The 23,556-nt window shown below is 36.8% G+C and overlaps 1 protein-coding gene and 1 long non-coding RNA gene across 2 annotated transcripts; one reads left to right on the forward strand and one right to left on the reverse strand.

Moving 5' to 3' along the window:
* The first annotated feature begins 7,542 nt into the window (after positions 1-7,542).
* Positions 7,543-8,106, forward strand: LOC141814218 (dirigent protein 22-like). Its single transcript, XM_074702164.1, has one exon. The coding sequence runs from the start codon at positions 7,543-7,545 to the stop codon at positions 8,089-8,091; it is 549 nt and encodes a 182-aa protein (XP_074558265.1). The 3' UTR covers positions 8,092-8,106.
* A 3,739-nt stretch (positions 8,107-11,845) lies between these two features.
* LOC141815544 (uncharacterized) lies at positions 11,846-14,760 on the reverse strand. Its single transcript, XR_012600557.1, has 4 exons — positions 14,400-14,760; positions 14,233-14,297; positions 14,075-14,171; positions 11,846-13,613 (listed from the first exon to the last, which is right to left on the reverse strand). It is a non-coding gene; the product is annotated as an uncharacterized LOC141815544 (long non-coding RNA).
* Positions 14,761-23,556: the final 8,796 nt, after the last annotated feature.

Genomic DNA, 23,556 nt, shown 5'->3' on the forward strand with positions numbered 1-23,556 from the left:
TTGAATGATCGTTGGATGCACGAGGTAGGCAATAAAGCCAAGGTGAGCTATAAATAGTGCATGATAAAGAGCAGGGTGAAATACCAGGTCGTTTACGTTACTGTTGAATAACTGTTAATTATTGCATGTATAAAGTAATCAACATGATAAACAATTTAGTAATATTTTAATAGTAACAAATTTGGTCAGATATCTATTATACAGATTAACCACGTTTGCGTGCTTCTTCCGCCAATGAAAACGGAGACTAATCTGGAGTAACAAATTAAATGCCTCGAGTATAAACTTCCAAAACAAAGAAACAAAACCGTCGACAATATATCCAAGTATATATGTGTAACTTATTATTTTCTTTTGTAATTAAATTAGGTTCCTTTAGTTAATTTTCTCATTTGTTTTCTCAAAGCTAACTAAATCATGTTTTTAGGTGGAAGACACCACAACTTCATCTTAATCCATGCAATAATGAAAAAAATTTATACGTTAATAATTTTTTTTACTTTAAAATTTTTAATTAAAACTCTTGCATTAAAACACTAATATTATTTAAATCAAACAACTTTATTTATTTAAAGTTGCTCTTAGGCCTGACCCTAGACTGGATTCGAATTGGACTCAACCTAGACCCATAATTAAGTCAATGGGCTGGTTACCCGTTGAGTCGATTAGCAGGGGGCTTGAATCGTAACCACTCGGCTAGGGTCAGGTTGGGTCGATTACAGTTCAAGGGCCCAGTTAATCACTAGTTCTAATCTGCGATTTAAATCACTAGTTCGACATGTATATATTTTTTTATTATAGTCGTCGGTTGTGATCATTGGGGAGTGGGGGGTTTTTGTTATTTTAACGGTTGAAATTATTTGATCATTTTTTATCAATGACTATGATTTAGTATCTATTACTTTCCAAACTCTATAAAAAGAAGTTCATTTCTTCATTTCCACACCATCTTATCTATCTCTCTATCAATTAATTTTGAAATGTTGATCTCTTTCGACTTCAATTCTACAATTTTAATGGAAGGAGGAGGTTTATCATCTCGATCTGGAAAGGGTAAGAAAATAATCAATTCGAATGAGGATCATGATATTTAAATTATCGATGATGAAGCCGAGTATGTTTTGATACCTGAGACACAAGGAACTTGGTGACACCGTGCATAAATCTCGCTTAGAGGAAGCATATGACGAGGAGTATCATCATCAGTACTACTTGAAGATAAGTGGTTAGACTGACAGTAGCTAGAACTAGAGAGTGGGTGATCACTAGCTGTTAAGTCTATAGAAATTGTGGGGATGGAGCAAGAACCAAAATCTCATGCATCCCCCCTTGTACTTTTAATATGTCATATTGGAGCAATCTGTGGGGATTCTGGTATATTATTTGGTGATATTAGAAATGTGCCTTGATTATTGGAAAGAGTGTTTGAGGTAACAACTACAAATGAAAAAAAGACTCATAAAAAATAACATATCAAGAAATATATATCCGCCTAGTCAATATTTGTAGGCAAGGGTACTGATGATGCAAATTTCTATAACCAAGGAAAATACATTCTTCAAAACGAGGGTTTAACTTGTGTTTAAAGTAATGTTGTAACTAGGGATAACATACATAATCAAATATACGTAAGATTGAGTAATCTTGAGGGTGATTATAAAATTTTTCCAAGGGGCTTTTCTTTTTATAATTAGTTGAGTGGGTAAAGGATTGATAAAGTAGATTGAGGTTTGGACGTCATCATCCCAAAATTTAAGTGGGCTTGAGGCATGGTTAATAAGAGCTAAGACAGATTCAATTATAAGATGATGCTTCCTTTCTGCAGATCCATTATACGTCATGTGTTTAGGGGTGTGGGGCCAAGAGACTGGACGAAGGATGCCAGAGGAGGTAAGATGTAGATGGAGCACTTGATACTCATTGTGAATTATTTATAAAGGAAAATTAGAGGTACTAGTGGAAGACACAAAGGCTTCTTTATGGGATTTTGCTTTTGTACAAGCTTCACATAAATGAGATGAGGAGGCTAAAGAATTTGGTAATCCATAATGATTATTGATATCCTGAACAAGACGTGGAGATGGATGACCATGGTGTACATGCCAATATAATTTGTCAGTGTGTTCTCCAACAAAGGCATTAGTAGAGGTGCGGTTGAAGATGATAAAGGTCATATTTAATGTCTCCTTGGAGTAGAATAGTTTCTGTCATTAGTGAAGGCGCTAAAATTTCATCCTGTTCAATTTCTCTCAAACAAAAAATTTTACAGGGACGGAACCTTTCCAATCAACCCACATGTTCGATCAGACATGTGCTTGATCGATCAAGTAAGTTCTTGACTGATCGAAGCACACCTTGATCGAAGCATAAGATCGCTGACTTCTTGTGTTGGTATTCAGGATCCATACAAAGGAACACAAAGGAATAACTACGCAGCGGAATATAAAACAGGTCATACCTTTCCTTGAGATTGTATGGATAAGAGTTTGTACCCAAAAACTTCTTGATCTTCTATTGTATTTCTCTCCTCTTCTTGGACGTCGTGTGGGCGACGATTTACCAAGAGAATAACCACCCATCTTGTTTTCCTCTCTTCCAAACCGATGGCCACAAGGGAAGGGAGAACCTATGGTTGAGGCATTGCCTCCTCCTCTTCCTCTCTTCCTTTCCTCTCCAAGCCGCCACCTTCCTCTCCTCTTCTTCTTTCTTTGGGTGCCGGCCCTAGGGAAAACAAAGGAGGGCGCCGGCCCTAAGGGAGAACCAAGGAGGGGAGATGCAATGGGCGCCGGCCCTAAGCAAGGAGAAGGGGAGATGCAATGGGCGTCGTCCCTAAAGGAAGAATCAAGGAGAATTAAGGGGATAGGGGTGCCGACCCTAATAAGAGAGAACCAAAGGAATTGTCATGTTTAGGCGCCCCCTCATCCTCCTTTTATAGCCTTACCGCCTTAGGAAGTTTAGAAAAAAAATAATAGAATTAACAGAATTTTGTTGGATAACAAAATTAACAGAATTCTGTTGGATAACAGAATTAGTAGAAATTCTATTGGGTGGATATGAGACTTTATCTAGAGGCTACAACAGGGACCTAGAAGAGGAATTGGTTTAGGCCTCCTGATGGGCTTGGGCTTCCTGTGTTCGGCCCGAACATCCAACTCAAGTCTATCAATAATAACTCATACCACTAAAGGGTTATTATTGAACTACCGCACCAATCCCATATTACAATATGGGTTCCTTCTTATTATGAGTGTGTTAATCTCCCTGTGTTTAAGATATCGTATGGCCGTTAATTAAATAAGTTACTAACAACTCAATTAATTAACATCTAATTCCAAGAGTAGTACCACTCAATTTTATTATCATGCCGAACTAAGTCCACCTGCAGGGTTTACATGATAATCCTTATGAGCTCCTCAAGGGGACATCATCAGCCTAAATAATTAGGACACAGATTCCTTCTATAATCAATAACACATCATATAAATAGCACTATCTCCCAACTCATCGGGCCTATTGATTTAACGAATAAATCTCACTCTTTGACAAGTTAAAGAAATAAATACTAAGTATATGTGCTTGTTATTATATTGAGATTAAGAGAACGCACATCCATAATAGCAGAGGTCTTGTTCTTTTATATAGTCAGTATAAAAATAACAACCTCAAATGGTTCAGCTCAATACACACAAAGTGTACTAGTGTAATTTTATAGTCAAGATAAACTAATACCAATTACACTACAACCGCTCCAATGGTTTGTCCCAATCCATCTTGGTTGTGAGCTACTATTTATAATTTATAAGGAACTGATAACATAATCTTCTGTGTGGCACCACACACCATGTTATCTACAATATAAATTAATTGGACAACTACATTAACATATATAAAAAATATAAAATGTAAACATTTGACTAAAGTGATTCTTATTTCAAATTAGATGTTCATACAAAAAGCTAGGCTTATAGTATACATCTCAACAGTTGGATCCTTCACAAGACAATGATAAAAATAAAATTCAAAAAATACATTATTATTAAAAGTAAATTGACACATAGAAAGTAAATTCTTAGTGATATAAGGAACACGAAGAGTGTTGCCCATCTGAAAAGTACAACCACATGAGTAAAATGATGTGTTTCCAAGGTGAGCAATTTGCAAACTTGAGTCACTACCTATTTGTACCATGTTAAGTCCATGATAGGGCAAAGCTTCTGTGAGAATCTCATACTTTAGTGTAATATGATGAGTCACTCCAGAATCAGAATGTAATCCTAGGGTTCTAGGAACTAATGAAATTGTATTAGGGGGGATGGAGATTGAGAATGCACTAGATTTAGATGATCGAGTTGTTGATTGCCAAGAGGAGGGTGGAGGTCGATTTGATGATGCAGGTCCTCTTGGAAAATATTAATAAAATATTTTATAACAATTTTGAGAAAAATTACCACAATTGAGATAAATCTAGCCTTAAGACGCCCTTCCTCGTTTTCCTTGATGAGATCAGGAGGAAGGAGATGATGCCATTTAAATTCTATCCTTGATGATGCTGGAATGTATACTGCTGAGGAAGTGGTGACATGAACTCTTGATGAGATCAGGATAGAATTTAAATAGGAGAGTTTAATATCTTAAGTAATGCTGAGACGTGAATTTAAGACTTGATGCTTTCTGCCTATCTCTGCCTATCATAAGAGAAATTCCGAGTAGGGGGCTTCAAAACTCGTGAGCTAGGGGCTCAGTATTCCTCATCTGTTGTAAAGCTATTTCGCGAGCTCAAAACTTGGTGCTCCAGACCTATTGTAAGGCTAAGTCTTGAGCTCAAGGCTCGATGCTCTGGGCCTGTCGTAAGACTAAGTCACAAGCTCAGGACTTAGTACTCTGAGCCTGTCTTAAGGCTAAGTCACGACATGTTTTCCTTCTCTTACTATAAAAAATCAATTGATTAGCAATGAATTTTTATGACGAAAATAATTAATTTCAAATCTACAACAAACTTAGCGATGAATAATTATTTCATTGCTAATTAACGATGATATTTGTGATAAAATATTTTAGTCGCAGAATTAACAACAAATAAATTTCGTCGCCAAATTCGTTGTCAACATTTGTGACGAATCACAAATTAGCGACGTAACTAATCGGTCGCTAAACTCTGAGACCTATTAGCGATGGCAAAAAGGATCGTAAAAATTTTCATTACTAATGGATTTAGCAATGGAAATAAGGTTTCTGCCGTTAATTTAGCGACAAAAATTAATAATAAAAATTATTATCCATCGTTAATTTATCATTGGAAATAGGTTTTTTATCGCTAATTTCCCTATAATTTTGCTGATGTAACATCACCGCTACATCAGCAAAATGTCGATAAATGAGTTATAAACTCGGAATGTGATTACCTCAGCAGCTTAAGGTTTTCTATAATTCCGAAGGTTAACAAAATATTTTTCCATGATTATCTTCCGATTTTAAAACTGAGTTAATTGAAATGTACCATAAAACCTAATTGAAACCGAGTTAATTAATTCAAGAAACTTTAATTTAAATACTTATAAAATTTAGTTAAACTAAACAAAATTAGATTATATTATATACCCCATAACCTTAGTTATATAATTATCTGATAATCACATAACTAAAATTATGCATGATAAATTAAATCAAACACACCCTTAATGTGAGAAAGGAGATATCTTAAGAAGACACCCTTCCTCGTTTTCCTTCTCTCACTATAAAAATCAATTGATTAGCAATGAATTTTTATGACGAAAATAATTAATTTCAAATCTACAACAAACTTAGTGACGAATAATTATTTCATCGCTAATTGACGATGATATTTGCGATAAAATATTTCAGTCGCAGAATTAACAACAAATAAATTTTGTCACCAAATTCGTTGTCAACATTTGCGACGAATCACAAATTAGCGATGTAACTAATCGGTCGCTAAACTCTGAGACCTATTAGCGATGGAAAAAAGGATCATAAAAATTTTCATTACTAATGGATTTAGCAATGGAAATAAGGTTTCCGCCGTTAATTTAGCGACAAAAATTAATAATAAAAATTATTATCCATCGTTAATTTATCATTGGAAATAGTTTTTTATCGCTAATTTCCCTATAATTTTGGCAGCAACCCCTATTTCTCGATTTAACTTTGTTTACATTAAAATTTCAATATAACGATACGATCCATGATACACAAACAAAAAATAATCAACATTCACAACCGACAATATCACAAACAATACAATCTCAAACCATATCCATGATACATTAAAATTACAACCAATGATACATTGATTTAACATTCACAAACTCATCTACGATAATGACAAAGCTTCAACATTCAACAACAAATTAGCAACATCCAAAAACAAAGCATATGTTCAACAATAAAGTCATCGTTCACAAGTAATAAGAAGTACATTGTTCAAAAACAATATAATCAGGACTCACAAGTAATACAAAAACAACCACAAGAATAGTGCAAATCCATCAAATCTCATCCTACTCAAAAACAAAATAGCGTTGTCATCTAATCTTGCAACTAGTATAATACGATATGTTATTAAATAAAACAAGCATAGGATTCAAATTTCCTTATATTTTATAATTTAAAATGAATCATGCTCATATACGAATTTAAAGTTAAAATAGATATAAATAAAATTAAAACTATTTATCAGAAGAATGTACAAACTGAATCATTAACATAAATTTAACATTCTTTAAACTTAACGACGGATATTAAATGTTTCATCGCTAATTAACAATAAAAATTTAAATTCATCACTAAATGAAATCAACGATTGATTTTTTAAAAATTAAAAAAAAATTAATTGCTAATAGGTCGCTAACAGTCGGTCCAGAGTCAAGCCTTGGAGCAACTTTAAATAAATAAATTTGTGTGATCTAAATAATATTAGTGTTTTAAGGCAGAAATTTTAATTAAAATTTTGGTGAAAAGCTTTAAGTTAAAGATGCAGCAGTATGAATTAAAATTTTTCAAAGTAAAAAAAATATCAACGTAAATTTTTTTTTATAAATACAGATATAAGTAATAATTTAATTGCATGGATTAAGATGAAAGTTGTGGTGTCTTCCACCTAAAAACATGATTTAGTTAGCTTTGAGAAAACAAATGAGAAAATTAACTAAAGGAACCTAATTTAATTACAAAAGAAAATAATAAGTTACACATATATACTTGGATATATTGTCGACGACGGTTTTGTTTCTTTGTTTTGGAAGTTTATACTCGAGGCATTTAATTTGTTACTCCAGATTAGTCTCCGTTTTCATTGGTGGAAGAAGCACGCAAACGTATCTGTATAATAGATATCTGACCAAATTTGTTACTATTAAAATATTACTAAATTGTTTATCATGTTGATTACTTTATACATGCAATAATTAACAGTTATTCAACAGTAACGTAAACGACCTGGTATTTCACCCTGCTCTTTATCATGCACTATTTATAGCTCACCTTGGCTTTATTGCCTACCTCGTGCATCCAACGATCATTCAAATGGCATCATCTCCTTCCTCCTCCATCATCGTCTTCTTCTTCTTCTCCTTTTTACTCTTGTTCTTCATGTCTCTCTGCACTGCCCAATCCAGCACCGACGGCTACTTGCACCTGCGCTTCTACAACCACGAGCGAGTTCTCGGCTCCGGGCCCAACGCCACGGTCGTCTACGCGGTCGAGCGGCGGGGCTCCACCTCCGGGGCTGGGTTCGGCAACCTCATCGTCTACGACAATCTCCTTCGCCAGGGAGTCGAGCCCGACTCGCCCATCGTCGGGAGAAACCAAGGTATGGGAGTGGGGTCGAGTGTGGCCGAGAACTCCGGCCTCACCATCTTGCAGCTGGTGTTCACGGCCGGCGAGTACAACGGCAGTTCCATCGCCGTACAGGGGCCGTTCCCGGTGGCTCCATTGCAGACGTTGTTCGAGCGAGCGATCACCGGTGGCACGGGGCGGTTCCGCAATGCCAGAGGCTACCTTTTGACGAGAGAAGTTCGTAGCACCAGCACGACACTCACAGGGCGACTCGATGCTTATATCACATTTCTTTGACACCTGATATTTAACAAATTAAATAGCAACTTGATGCATCGAATCAGTTAATTTGCTATTTCATTCACCTCGAACATTTTTATCATCAATCATGCAATAATATTAATATATATGTATGAATGTATCACAATAAATCCATGCATGAATGTATGCATGGTTTAATTTATGGGTTGAATAATCCATCAATATCCTACTTACATGAAGAATGTCGCCTTAAAGTTTTTATAAAAATTTGGACTTCACATACAGTACGTGTAATAATAAATCTTTGAACTGCTCTTCTCTACATGCATGGTAGTAGTGATGCCAAAAAGCAATTGGCGTTCCGTTCTCTTGCAATTTTACAATTGTTTGTCGTGCCGGTCCCATAAAGCTACGTAGTCAAGAACACATGGTTACTGACGAAGAAATGTCACATTATATTCTCAAGAGGATATAAATGCTCCACTCCTTGGGATACAAGCAACTATTATATATATTACATATATTCCCCTATATGGGATGCATGGGCAAAAATTTGTCGGTAGCTTCTCTACCAATACTTAGGGCGCATTTGATTAAAAATTTGCAAACTTAAAATGTTGAGCTTTCTTCTTTCATTGCAAGAAAATAGGATTTAATTTTTTTTTGTCTTTGTAAATCATTTCTCCGTCTCTAAAAATTACTCAAAATTCATTAATGAAAGCCCCATACCTATTTTTGAGATGGAAATATTCCATCTCTAGGATTTGGATTTCACGTATTACCCTACTTACGTGTAATAATAAAGTCAAGATCAAGGTTGAGGTTGAGGATGTTGTCAGATTTATCTCAACTATCATTTTGTTCAAAAGTATTATAAAAGGTTTGATTCAAATTTTCCAAGAGAACCTGCATCATCAAATCGACCTCCACCCTCCATATGAAAATCAGCAACTCAATCATCTCAATCTAATGCATTCTCAATCTCAATTCCTTTGATACAGTTTTATTAATTCCTAGAACCCTAGGATGACATTCATATTCTTGGGAGACTCATCATATTACATTGGATTATGATATTCTCACAGAAGTTTCGCCCTTTCCCAGACCCAACATTGTACAAAAAGGCAATATAATGACTCTTATTTATAAATTGCTAGGAAACACATCCTTTTAATTTACTCATGTGATCATATTTTTCGCAAGCATAATACTCTTCGTGTTCCTTCTATCATTAAGAATTTGCTTTCTATGCGTCAATTTGCTCTTAATAATAACGTATTTTTTGAATTTCATCCTCATTATTGTCTTATAAAGGATCCCACGACATAAACTATTCTACTTCGAGGAGATATTAAAGCTAACCTTTATCATCTTCAACCCCACCTCTACCAATGCCTTTGTTAGAGAACGCACTTTTATATTCTCTTAGCACGCTCATCATGCACTATAAAAAAAATCACAAATTAGAGATGAATTTTATGATGAATTTTATAAATAAATTCATCACAAAAACTTTTGCGATGACATTTTTGATGAATAAATTCTTGTCGCTATTAAGTTGTCGTCAAGTTCTGCAATGAAAAATTAAAATTTCATCATAAGATTTTACGACAAAAATATTATTCATTATCCAATTCGTTGCCAATTGGCGATGAAATCAGAAATCATCACCAATTGGCGATAAATCTAATTCGTCATCAATTGGCCACGAATTTAGAATTTCGTTGTCAATTGACGATGTACAATAACGTATGATATGTTTGCAACGAAAGTGTTTTCATCAAAATATAATTTTTTCCCCCAACCATCCTGTCCATTTTTGCATTTTCTCATGTATACAAACAATGGATCGGATCAATCTAAATTTTACAAACAACTTGTTTAACACAATAACTTAAATATTCATACAACACAATTTCAATCTATACATATCACATATATATTCATACAACACAATTTCAATCCAAACATATCACATATACATATCACAATTTCAATCCATACATTACCACATATATGCATACAACACAATAACAATCATAACAATAAGTCACCAGGTCATGATATCTCAACGATCATCATATACAAAAATATCATATAAGCCACTAATGAGTTAGTATTTGTTACACTATTGTGGGTTCATATTGGGTATATTTTGTGAAATTCATGGTTAATGTTATACCCTTTTGTTGTATTTACGAGATGATAATCATTTTTGGGTTCAAGAATAAATCGTTGCAAATTATGGTATTAAAGTCTTGATTAAGTTTGAATTGGCTTTGTAGGAAAATTTAACCCAAGATTGATACATGTGGTTCCATTGCAAAGGGGAGAAGCTCATTTGATCAAGTCCACATTGAAGACAAGACCCAACTCAAGCTTGATCTAGATCAACTTCACTCAACAAACCCTACTTTTCCTTAAACCCCAAAACCAAACATTTCCAATCAACCCCCTGATCAACGGTTCAAATAAATACAGAAATCCTACGCGATGAACAATGGTTGCGCGTACTGTTCATCACATCTTCTTCTACCCCTGCTCAGCAGCGTACCTCACAGCAAAGCCCCATTCCTCCATTCCAATTTCTTCGTGCTTCTTGATCCTTAAGGAGGCTGGAACTGGTCCGTTGGGCGGCATTCAGCAGTTGGAAGCCAACCGCCGACGAGGATTTCTCCGGCGTTGTAGTCCCCTGTTTCTTGTGGTTCTAGTGATTTGCTGCATCATCAGAAGCCGCGATTCAACGAGGGGTCCTCTGAAGATCGCAGAGCATGTCCAAAGCTTCAGCAATTTTATCAACGCAAGAAGAAGGGAAGAAATTCTAGCATTGCAACTTCAAGCTTGCGGCGCACCTGGCTCTATTTACGAGAGGATTTCTTCGGGTTTTCAGTGTTTGGGTCGCGAGCAAACAAGACCAGCAGCTGCATTCGGGTTTCTAAAATGATTTTCGAAGCCAACATTGTTGAATTCGACAATTTGTTTGACACCAAGTTGAGAAGACACGGGAAAGGGAAGTTGGGATGAGTTTATTTCTGATTTCTGCACATTTCTGTTTTCTTCTTGTTGCTGCAGTTTGTTTCTGAATTTTTGTTCTTACCAGATTGTTTAACAGATCCTGAATGCTCATTATTTGGCTATTGTTTAGCTGTTGATGAATGTCTTGATCTATTTAGAGTTTTATTAGCTTCAATTTCGAATGTTCTTGCATCTCGGTCACTAAAACTCTAGATTTCACTATTCCATATCAGTTTGACCTCTTGTATCAGTCCACTTGATTTGTTAACTTTGAGCATTGGTGTTGACGATAGTTTACTGCATTTGGTAGTTAATTGCATCCTTGAAAGTGAGACCAGCATTTTTGAATTCTTCCTTAAATTTGTTCCTTGCATTTGTTTGGTTTCATTGCCTTGCATTCATGTTTCTGTCTAGTTTACTGTTGATACTTTGCATTAGGGTTTGACAACCAATAAATTTCAATTTGATTCCCTACAATCTGAGGAAAGTGAACTTACATTTCATAACTAGAGATGGCATGCTTCAATGCTTAACTAGTTCAGGTATTACTCCTTGAAATTGAATTGAATTGCATTTTAGGTTTGATTTCACACCTTGTTTCAATAGTTGCATTTTAAATTAACAAACTTGCATTTTTTAATTCATTCATTAATTTTGAATTTACATCTCATTTGAAAAACATGAAAACCCATTTACATAGAAAAACCCAAAAAGAACGACATTCAAGCTCGATTCAAACCATTTTTACTAGCTCTTTGGAAAAATACGACTCGTGGACCCTATACATTATTTGATTGTGTTCATTGTGGGTTTTTGATAATTAATCAATTTGAAGCCCCTAGCATGACATATCAATTTAAGGGCTATCAGCCACCAAGTCATGATATCCCAATGACAAAATCTATATCAATAAGTCTTGAGACGAGAGAAAGATACAAATAGTAATCATCATCGTCATCTTCTTCCTCAAGAGACATTGCTTCCTCCTTCCATATGTGTCACAACCCAGGAGGCTGTCCGAAAAATTTCGACAGCATCTCCCCTGTAACTGTGACAATTTCCTTGAATACATGCATAAATACTCAGTCACAGGCGGCTGGAATAGGACTACTCGTCCAATCGATATACACAATCACAGACAGTTATAAAATAAGGCCTACACGGCCACACAATCATATCATGTGCACTATAACTAAAATATGCAAAATTCATAAAGCAGAAATAGTAGAAAATCTGAACGACACGAATAACCACAGTGCAAATCCAACATAACTATAGTCATAGCAAATCTAACCCACCACTACAGTCCAGACCACAACTACATGTCTATGAAATATAAAACATAACCCGAAACGACAATAAACCACATACGAACTGACAGGAAAACCTTCTGATGTGAGACAGCAGCAGTCGACCGAAACTCCAAGCTTCAAGTACCTATCTGTTACCTAGGGAGAAAACAAAATAACCCCAGGATCTAGATAGTGAGCATTAGATGTTCAGTGGGTACAGGAAATGTGCATGTAAGATAATCATAAGGAACAGCAAAGATATACAAGTCTGAGTAAACATGTATAAAAGAAACAAGATAACATTTACATGGTAGCAGGTATCAACAGAGTATCAAGAGTATCAACTAATCAACAGGGTATATCAACGGGGACGATATGCAAAGATCAAACTATGCAACAGATATAGAAATCAGGTACATGTAAGCATGTATGCAATGTCATACAAGTGCAACAATCATAGCAAGTAAATGCAACAATCCACAAACATATGAATAAAGTAAACTATGTAATAGTCCTACCAACAAATGCATGTAATATGCATCAATCAAGGCAACCAAAATATCCGTCACTGTCCGCACTCGTCGTCCCCAGTCACTCTCCCAGAGCTCAGTGAACTGGGGGGCAAGACATGACATACTGCACAGCTCCACAACTGACCAGTAAAGATAAGTGGGGAGGGCAGTGTGGCAGGAAGGCAATGTAGCCAGTCCTGGTCGCACCCAACTGTAGTGCAACCTCTTACCTATATGGCACCACAACACGGTGCAGGTAAGATCCAATAACAGTAATAATACCTACAACTAGTTATGGATGTATGATGATCATCTCAACATGTAATAGCTAAATCAATCAGCATGCTCAACAGAAATCAGTAGGGGTCAACATAGGTCAATGATACCATAGCTAAAATTGTTTTAACTATGGATAGATCATATGGAGATCATACAACAGGTAATAAATAACAAATTAGATGAGTACTAACTGGATAAATTCTACTGAAAACAAGGGTATCAGCATGATATCAAATAGATCATAATAAGATCAACCAGCAAGTATCAAGCAGTGATCATCAAGAATATCAACTAAATACTATTTATAAAACATGGGTATCAACAGGATAGGTAGAAAAACAACGATACATGCACCAAAAAAAGAACTCCTGTATTGACCAAGTAAAGGATACCCACTTGATCAGATGATCGTAGACAACTAGAACCCCCAGAAATACAGGACCGTAAATAAGTCAAGGTCCTGCAAAAACGACAATACCATATTTGTTACGACATTACTGTATTAAATTACAGTAACTAACTTCCATAGTTAACCCAACTACTCTATTCCAACTAAATTCATCCATTAATCAAGGTCAGCCTAACCAACCAACACTCTAACCAAGGTATAATTTGTTGTTAATTAAGTCATTCCTAACCAGATCAATAACCAACATAATCAACCAAAACTCCTAAAACATCAATTCAAATTCTAGGAAATAAACTTACCTTAAGTAGAACCAAGCCTTGCCATGAACAACTCAAAGCAAGCTTCAAACCAAACTCCTATTGTTCCAATGTTAACCAAATCCCACAAAACAACCAACCTCCACTAATTGGGCAAATCCCTAATAACAGACCACAACTCATTCTAAAATCAATCCATGTATTCATTACTAACAACACTCATTGATAATCAATTAGAATCAGTAGGATTCTTACCTCAAGATCAGATTGATTAAGCCTTAGCTTAACTCCTTCCAAGCTGTTGCCCGTCGAATCCAAGAATTCCCACCGGCTGACCAACTCCAAAACCAAGCTACCAACATCAACTATATTACTAATCAAGAACAACCAATTTAGAATTAACAACAACTTACCTCAATGGAGCCCTAGAACCCTTCCTTCTTGCTGCCGTAACCCAAACCAAATCCAACCGAACCAACTAAACTGTGGAGAGGAAAACAATCCAAGATTAGGGAAGATTCAAGGCCAATCTAATAAGATTTAATCCAAGAAACCCTAAGGATTCAAGGTCTTAGCTTACCCTCCTCTTCTTCTCCGCTTCACCGCCGCCCGATCCGCCCCTTGCGTGGGAAATTTCAACCCCTTCCGATGAGATTTCTAGCCCCGATCAACGCTAGCTCCGATCGCCGGCCCCCCAGCTCTAGCTCCAGGGTCGACTGGACTCTCTCTCTCGGCGCCGTCGGAGACGAAGGAGAGATCAAAGTCGTGGGCTCGCGATCGGAAACAGGGGATGTCGCAGGTTGGGAAAACGGAAATCGCTGCTCCTCTAGCTAGCCTCCCCGGCTCCGGCGTCGGCCCTCCTTTCACTTGGCTTCGGCGAAGACGACGGGAACAACACCGCGTCGGCGTGATGAGGAAGAAACAGAGGAGAGTCGGCGAAAGCAAAGGGTTTGATGGCGGTTGAGGAATAGGTTTTGGCGCTGTAGTTTTTATTGGGTTTCTTAACGGGTTTTATTTCCTCTCTTAACGGGTCGGGTCCAATTTTAAACCCCTTAAGCCATATACCAATACCCATTAACCCTAATTTCTATTAAATAATCGAGGATTTGATGAATTAATTCCATCAACCAATTAACCCTTTTATATAACTTAGGGTTTTATTAATTAATCTAATAAATTTTAAGGTTAATTTATTTATGAATAAACCCCTAATCTTCTGGTATTTTACAATATGTCTTTTTTTCATGCATAAGAAAACAAAGAAAGGAAAAGTATCATTATTAAAAAGAAATAAAATCCTATAAACTAAATATGTAAAGATTATTTATTCTGATATGAATTTCTGAATTGCAATACATTAGTTGACCTCACCAATCTTGTTAATTAAAAAAATTAACAGTACTAATAAAAAATGTGTAAATGAAGAATTCACAAACTTAATCAAATAATAAATGTTAAAAATACTTATTAAAAAAATATTCATACACAAAAAAACTCATAAAGAATCACCACCATCATTATCATCGGCATCATCACCACCATCACGAGAAGCGGGAGAAATCTGACTTAGAGCGAAACTTAACTACAAATGTTATATGATCAAGTTTTTTTGTCGATGCAACTTGCTCATTTCCTTTTCCCTTTGCCTCATTTCCTGATCCCTTTGCATTATTATGCCCTTCAAATGATTAACATCTTCAGTCAAAGATGTACCAACAACTTTATGGGTTCTGCTCAAAGAATCCATACCCAATATCCTTCCCCCTTTGGGTCTCCTATTCGCCTCCAGTCATATACTCAGATCATTCCCAACAGAGGATTCAGATTCATCATTATCATCACTAGCACCTGAATTTTACTGTGTTAGCTCGAACTCATGATATTTGTCCTGTATTATCATTAGAAAAATTAAAATAATAATATTTTAGAAACACATATAATATTGATTATATCTAGTAAAACACATTTAAAATAAAGATAGAGCAGATACACAACTAATAACATCTACTCATTGATATAAGTTATACAATCCAAACCTTAATTGCTTTAGATCTATCCCCACTCTAAGTCTTGTCCTTTTTTGAAATGTACAAGTGAAAGTGTCTATAAATAATGACTCCCACCCCATTTCCTTGGCATAAAAAATCATGGTTAGAAATAATAAAATAATTTAACATAGATTAAAATTTAAGTGTTTGAAAAAAATTATCAATCTACGTGTATGGTCATCGATATTGATTAAGCCGCTTGCATATGTCACAGATAAGTTTCCAAAAATATAAACTTAATTAAGTTTATTCTATTGATTCCTCTTTTTGCTCTCCTCAATTTTCCAAAACTTGAAGATCCTAGCTTAAATTTTCTTGTGATGCAGGGTGACTTTTTCTCCTCGTCTTTGCATAATTAAGTACATGTCAGATGTAATCACTATATTTTTTTCTTAAAAATTCTTCTTATTTCTAATTCTTCATTAGGTTCCCAAGTAAACATCCGCTAGAATGAGAAAGAAATAATTGATTATATATTCAATATTAATTTCATATAAATTGAAGAGGATAGGTTATCTTAAACTCATTCTACTACAGTTCTTTTGTGAGATCATGAGTGCTTGTATAAGTCACTAAATCCCCTCACTAATGGTTATTCACATTTTATTAATCTCATGAATAACACGTACAGAATTAATAAATCTATAATAAAATATGAAATAAATGATGTTAAATAATTATGATACACCACAACAAATTTGACTTTCCGCAGCGTGCAATTAAGCTATCCGTAGCGCACATCGTGTGCTACATAACTTTAAGCTGTTGAAAGTTATAATACATCGACAGCACGAGGCCTGCACGCTGTGGAAAGGTGCATCCGCAGCACGCGGGTCGCGCGCTGCAGAAAGGTGCAATTTTTAGCAACACGCGCCCCGCGCGCTGCGAAAAGGTGCATCCGCAGCATGCGCCCCGCGCGCTGTGGATAATTATATTTTTAAAATACAATAGACCTATATACACAAATATATAATATAAATACAAATAATTATAACCTGCTCAAAACTCTAATATTTAAAATCCAACATACAAATATTAGATAACATCACATTCACAATTATTAAATCATAATTCAAATATGTCAAAGATAATCATCTACATCTAGTTAGACAAAACAATCCAAGTTCATGTTCATCTTTACTACAAACAGTATATAGATTCGTCCAAATCAGTCAGACAAAACTATAAATATCAATAGATTCGTCCAATATAGATTCGTCCAAATCAGTCAGACAATAATTTATTGGCTATTTCGGTAGAAATTTCATAAGTCGCTCTGGGAAAAAGATAAAACAGGCAGTCTTTACTTCTCGGGTAACCACTGTTCTCAAGAATCAATTATCGGCGTCTAACATCGGCAAGGACACTCCTCCTTGCAGTCGACCACAATTCTTCACCGGGAAGAATCCAAGAGGTAGTCGTCACTTGATCCCCTCTCATGCGGAAGCACTGAAACGGACAGTGCATGGTCTCTTCTCCTCACGCAAAGAGGGAGCATCACCAAGCGAAGGTTTCTCCGATTCCTCCTCTCTGGAAATGGCAGTCGGCTAGCAGAGCATAAGTGAACGATCGACAGAGCAGAGGCAGCCATCTAGTGAAGCAGAGACCTACGATCAGTGGAGCAGAGGCGGTTGTCCAACAGAGCAGAGGCGCGTGACAGAGCGGAAGTCCACGACCTCAAAATCGCAATCGGTTGGGAAGATCCAAGGACCAGCCCTAGATTCCAACTTCCTTCTCCCTCGGTTGGCAACGCAGCTGATAGCTCTGGTAGCGCCCTCGTGCGGATGGGAAGCCAGCGTCGTGCCCTTGGGGAAGAAGAAGAACTCGATTGGGAAAAATGCGCTCCTCGGGATTTTTGAGAAGCTACAGTACACGATTTTAATTGAGATCACGCGATTAGGGTTTCCATTGAACTGGTGGTTGGTTTTTTTTCTTATTACTCTATTACTATAGCAAATCAGGTTCAATTTGGTTCAAAACTAAATCACAACTAAACAACCTCCATTTTAATCCAAACCAGTTTTATTCATTTCATCTTCATAAGATGAAGCTCCTCATCTCTTCTATTTTTCTAAACTTTCTTCCATCATGAACCAAACTATGTTGGTTCAATTTGGTTCAAAATTAAATTATTTGGTTCAATAACAAAATGACCTCCGATTTAAATAAAATTAATTTCGTTCATTTTGTCTTCATAAAATAAATTCCATCATTTTGTTCTTTGTCCAGTCCAACCAAACTTTATTTCTCTCATTCTAAGAATTCAATTCTCAAACTCGTTTTAAGTCCTTCAGAGAATTTGTAGTGCGTGTGACCCAATAGGTTCTCGATTATGTTGGTCGTCCGTAATTAACCATTAATTATGAAACAATCATGAATGGCACCTAGTAGTACATTATGATCCCCAATTGATCAAAAATGAATGATTGATTTTATAACAATTTCTAAACCTTTCAGCAGCTATAATGAAATGTGTCTCATTCCTTTCACCGACTTATATCCGCTTGGTTCAAGGCATGGTCTATGTGTGTCAATCCCCACTAGGCTAACTACGTCACACCTAAATCAAGCTTGCTTTCTTGTCCTATGAATTTAAGTTACTTGTACATGTGTCCAAGAGTGCCGTACTCTTGAAATGTAATACCTTGGCCAAAGACTTTCAGTAACAATCTTGATAAGCGATCGTAGGGTATACATCTCCTTTTCAAGGAGTGATAAATCCTTGGTGGGCTATTCAAACACCCTCGGGCACTTTGACTTAAATCCAATCATCCTGGGTCCACATCTCCTCAGAGATGTTTGCTTAAGATGTCAAAGTATAAACCTTCATGACCAAGGTGACTTGAATACTATAGGTCCAAGGAAACTCGCACTTAAGATGCACTGAGATCTTCATTGACATATGCATAGAACTATATGAAGTTGTAGGGTCCCCAAGGATGTCTGTATCTCCACAATGACATGATATTGTCCACTTCGGGCCTAAGCCCTCATGGTTTTGTTCTTGGGCTCTCCCCAAAAGGTCTCATGCCAATGGAGATACTTTCCATCCTTTTAAACTCATGATCTTTCCCATGTATGCCAATGGAGATACTTTCCATCCTTTTAAATTCATGATCTTTCCCATGTGTTTTAGATGTGGGACTATGTTTGCACCCTTGCAACCCAACAATCCCCCCCTCAAACAAAGGACCACTGGAAGCTCCGCTACCATTTCTCATGGTTCGGCTACCATTTCTCATGGTCCGGCTGTCATGTCCTCATGGTACGGCTGCCATGTCCCTCATGGTCCGAACCTCCCCTACTTCCTTTGTTTTTCCCCGAGGGTCCCCACATGGTTAGATCTGGATCATGGCTCATCCGGCGGTTAGTCCGGTGAAGAGCGGTCTCGCTCTGATACCAAATGTTGGGTCCAAAAGGATGTTCGTATCTCCACAATGGCATGATATTGTCCACTTTGGGCCTAAGCCCTCATGGTTTTGTTCTTGAGCTCTCCCCAAAAGGCCTCATGCCAATGGAGATACTTTCCATCCTTTTAAACTCATGATCTTTCCCATGTATGCCAATGGAGATACTTTCCATCCTTTTAAACTCATGATCTTTCCCATGTGTTTTAGATGTGGGACTATGTTTGCACCCTTGCAACCCAACAGAAGTCTCATGGTAGGTGTAATATCCTAGAAATTTTAGGGTTAGAATTAATCAATTAAAGACTGATTTTTTAATTGGGCCGAATTAAGTGGGTTGAAGTCTCAAAATTAGCCAAGTTATTTAGGTTGATGAGCTCAAAGTTAGAATTTGGTTAAATACGTAAATCATAAAGCCCAAACCCATTAGGTTAGTAAATGTAAGATATGTAGAAATTTTAGTGGATCAATTTTGAACCAACTTGGTTTGGTTCATGATGAAAGAGAGTTTTGGCAAAACAGAATAGATTAGAATTTTCATCTTGAGAAGATAAATCAAATAAAACTGATTTGGATCAAATCGAAGGTCGTTTGATTAGTGAACTAAGAGAACCAAGATTGAACCTGATTCGCTACAGTAATCGATTCAATGGTTACAGTAAAACCTAGGTTTCTAAATCGGTTTAGCCTAAACCCTGACCCAATTTAAAAGTTATTGTACATTTCTCGTTATAATTGGAATCCGACAGCCTGCCTCTTCTCCACGCGACCTACGACCCCGCACCCTTTGTCTCTTCCGCAGCGTTGAGTTCGAAGCAACCGACGCCGAGGAATTTGGGTAGGAAAGCTATAAAGAAGGCCCTGATCGCGAGTAGCCCTAACTACACCTCTCCTCCTCTCTGTTTCACCGTGGCTTGACGCCACTGCCCTCTTCCCCAATCACGCCGTCGCTGTGGAAACCAACCAGGTGTCGCCACTGCCCTGCCGGTGCTACCCTACCGCCCATCACCTGTCGCGTGGAGTCAGTGCCTCCTGCCCCCGATCGTAACTGCACAGCCCGATACTGTGGCCCCTTCCCCTCGCCTATCGCCGTCATCCAGTGAGATTCGATTTTCTCGTTGGAACAACGCCAACGCTGAGCCTTTCATTCGCCATCGCCGCCAGCAGAAGGAGATCGAGGACGCCGACAACAAAGATGGGGGATTGGATTTCCCTCATCAATCTCCTACAGATTTCAGGTCTCGCGACACCCCTTCATCCCCCTCTGCACGTTCCATCCTCGACAAAGCTTCCAAGTACTCCAAGCCACCGGTTAACTTCAAGGGCGCACGTCACCCTGCCTTCCGTCGGGCGTATAGAGCGAGGATCCCACCTCAGGTTGACGGCGAATCGAGGATTACGGTGGGAGAGAACAGGATTGCCTATCGGATAGGTGGTGCGTCGTTCGAGTTCCAATACAGCTACACAAAGACTCCAAAAGTGAAACCTTTGGCTCTAAGGGAAGCTCCGTTCTTGTCATTTGGTCCAACCACCACACCAAGGTCGTGGACAGGGTGAGCTCCACTCCCACCAAGTAAGAAGAAGATCGGCTTGCTCTTGTTTGTGGCTGACAGGAAGATATGGTGATATTTTCCTCACTCCTCATTCACGTGTAGTGGTTTGTTGTTGGAGGGTGTGCAATTATCCTATTTGACACCCCAGTTCACTACACTAGGTGGGTGACTGGGGGTGATGAGTGCAGACAGTGGTCATGCATGCATTTGTTGTTGTTTACTGCATTTATAGTTGATGCATTTGCTGTTATATGATTCTGGTTGTTGCACTTGGTTGATATATGTTTGTTGCATATCTTATTTATTTGACCTTGTTCAGTAAATATACTACTGAGACTATATATCTTTGATATCTATGCTTATATCTTTATGTTATGCACTTTCATTCTAGTACTCATTGAGTATTTAATACTCACCACCCAGCCCCTGAGGTTTTATGTCTCCTCAGGTAGTAGATAAGGATATTGCTGGAAGCTTGGAGTTCTGCCAGACTGTCCCCATCTCATAGCAAGGCAAAGTTGGTTTTCCTTCATGTGTTTTTGGATTGTTGAGTACTTCGTATGGTTTTTGTTCGTTGGTTGTGTGGTTTTGTATTATTCTGATGTGTGGTTCGTAGAGTTTGTCATTGGATTTTATTGTGAGCACTATTGTGGTGCTTTGACATTTTCGTTGTTGTATGTGGATTTGTTGTAGTAGTGGATGCATATGTGTATATTTAGTTATGGTCATGTGGGCCCTTGTGTATGTATGTAAATGACCGTGTGGGCCTCTATCTTATTATGTATTCAGGAAAAGTTGAATTGTTATAGGGGAGATGCTGTCGAAATTTTTCAGACAGTCGTCTCTCGGGACGTGACAGTAGGTCACTCCAATGAACTGGTTACCTTTAACCAGCATCCACGTTTAACTCTCAACATCTAATGTATTCAGCTAATGAGAATAGTTGCTTAGCAAACCAAGGAGTTTAAATATGCTAGTCTCAACAAAATCGACGACGTCCGTGCTCATCAATTTCTCGACTAGGGATAATTTCAATACATTCACAATTGCACATGTAGATATGCTCACTAGTTGTGATCTAATCACAAATTCTCTCATACTATAAATCGTATTGCGGACATTCAGTTAATGAATTTAAGATCCAATCAAATATATAGAAAATATGCATTCAAATATTAAATTACTATTTATCCAATAAATAGTATAACTGTAAGACAATTCCTTAGGACACCTCTCAAATATAACAAAAGGGAGAGAAGGAAAGAAAGAAATTGTGATCTAGGGCTTATGTCATAACTTTGGCAATGAATTTAACTTCGTTGTCAAATTCATCGCTAATTTGGCAACAAAAACTAATTTCGCTGTCAAATTGGCACATTTATTTTCGTCACCAATTTGGCGACAAAAATTACTTTCATCGTCAATTTAAATGCGACGAATTAATATTTCATCGTGTATTAGCGACGAATGATTCTTTCATCGCCGAATTTGCTATGAATTAATTTTTTCTCGCCAAATTTATGATGAATGTTTTATTCTTCATCGTCGAATTTGCTATGAATTAATTTTTCATCGTCAAATTTATGACGAATGTTTTATTCGTTGTCAATTAGCGATGAAATATTAATTCATCATAAATTTGCGATGACTTAGCAACAAAAGTAATTTTCAAAATGAATTTAGTGTCGAATTTAATATGTTGCTAATTCTGTAACAAATTTTGTCACAAATTTTATCATAAATTTGTGATAAAATAGTATTTTATCTCAAAAGTTGTTGCTAATTTGTGATGAATAATTTTTGTCACTAATATTTATCCCAAATTTATCAATTTTTTTTATAGTGGTGGTCATCCATCTCTATGTCTTATTTAAGATATCATTGCCAACTTTTTAACTTCCTCATCTCATTTGTGTGAAACTTGCATGAAAGCAAAATCCCATGAAGAAGTCTTTTGTGTCTTCCACTCATAACTCTTATTTTCTTTAAAAATAATTTACTCTGATATATGGGCCCTACTCCTATTTGAACTAATCAATTTTTTTTCTTTATTATGTTAATTTTATTGATAACTTTGGCAAGTTCACTTGGATTTTTTCGTATGACACTAAAATATGATCTGTTAGATTTTTTTTTTGTCATTTTTATAAACATTTTGAGCACTACTTCAATCATAAACTAATCTCCTTTCATTCGGATTGGAGAGGAGAGTATCAAGTGTTTCATCATCATCTTACCTCCTCCGACATCCTTCATTGAGTCTCTTGCCCCTACACCACTGAAAATAATTGATCCATAGAAAGAAAACGCCGCTATATAATTGAAACTGCCTTGTTAATTCACCTTTTTCTTAAATTTTCATTTTTCATCGTTTAGAAAGATGTAAGATTTATATTAAGTAAATCTATGTAAAGGATCAAGCTTGTGAATCCCAATTAAGGTTATCCTTATTTGTAGAGGCTTACCTCCATTATCTTTTATGAAAAGACGACATGTCGAAGGCCCTCGGGGCTACGGTGCAACGGCAGAGTGCCTATGCAGTTTCTTAGAAATCTAAAGATCGAGTCCCAACTACAATGAATTGTCAGATGAATTCCCCTCAATAGGTTCTTGATCTATGAATGCAAGACTGCTGGACCACCCTCTGCAAGCACTCCCTGATGTACCCTAGTGATCGGTAAAAATCTTTTGTAGGGTCGGACTAGTCTGACCTGATCTGTAGGTGACTG

The sequence above is a fragment of the Curcuma longa genome, chromosome 21 (genome assembly GCF_044706935.1).
Source record: "Curcuma longa cultivar G26 ecotype Majalengka, Jawa Barat chromosome 21, ITB_CL_G26_1.1, whole genome shotgun sequence".
NCBI lineage: Eukaryota > Viridiplantae > Streptophyta > Magnoliopsida > Zingiberales > Zingiberaceae > Curcuma > Curcuma longa.

Excerpts from the sequence above, each read along its gene's own strand:
- LOC141814218 (XM_074702164.1), top strand. The coding sequence starts at position 7,543 with ATGGCATCATCTCCTTCCTCCTCCATCATCGTCTTCTTCTTCTTCTCC.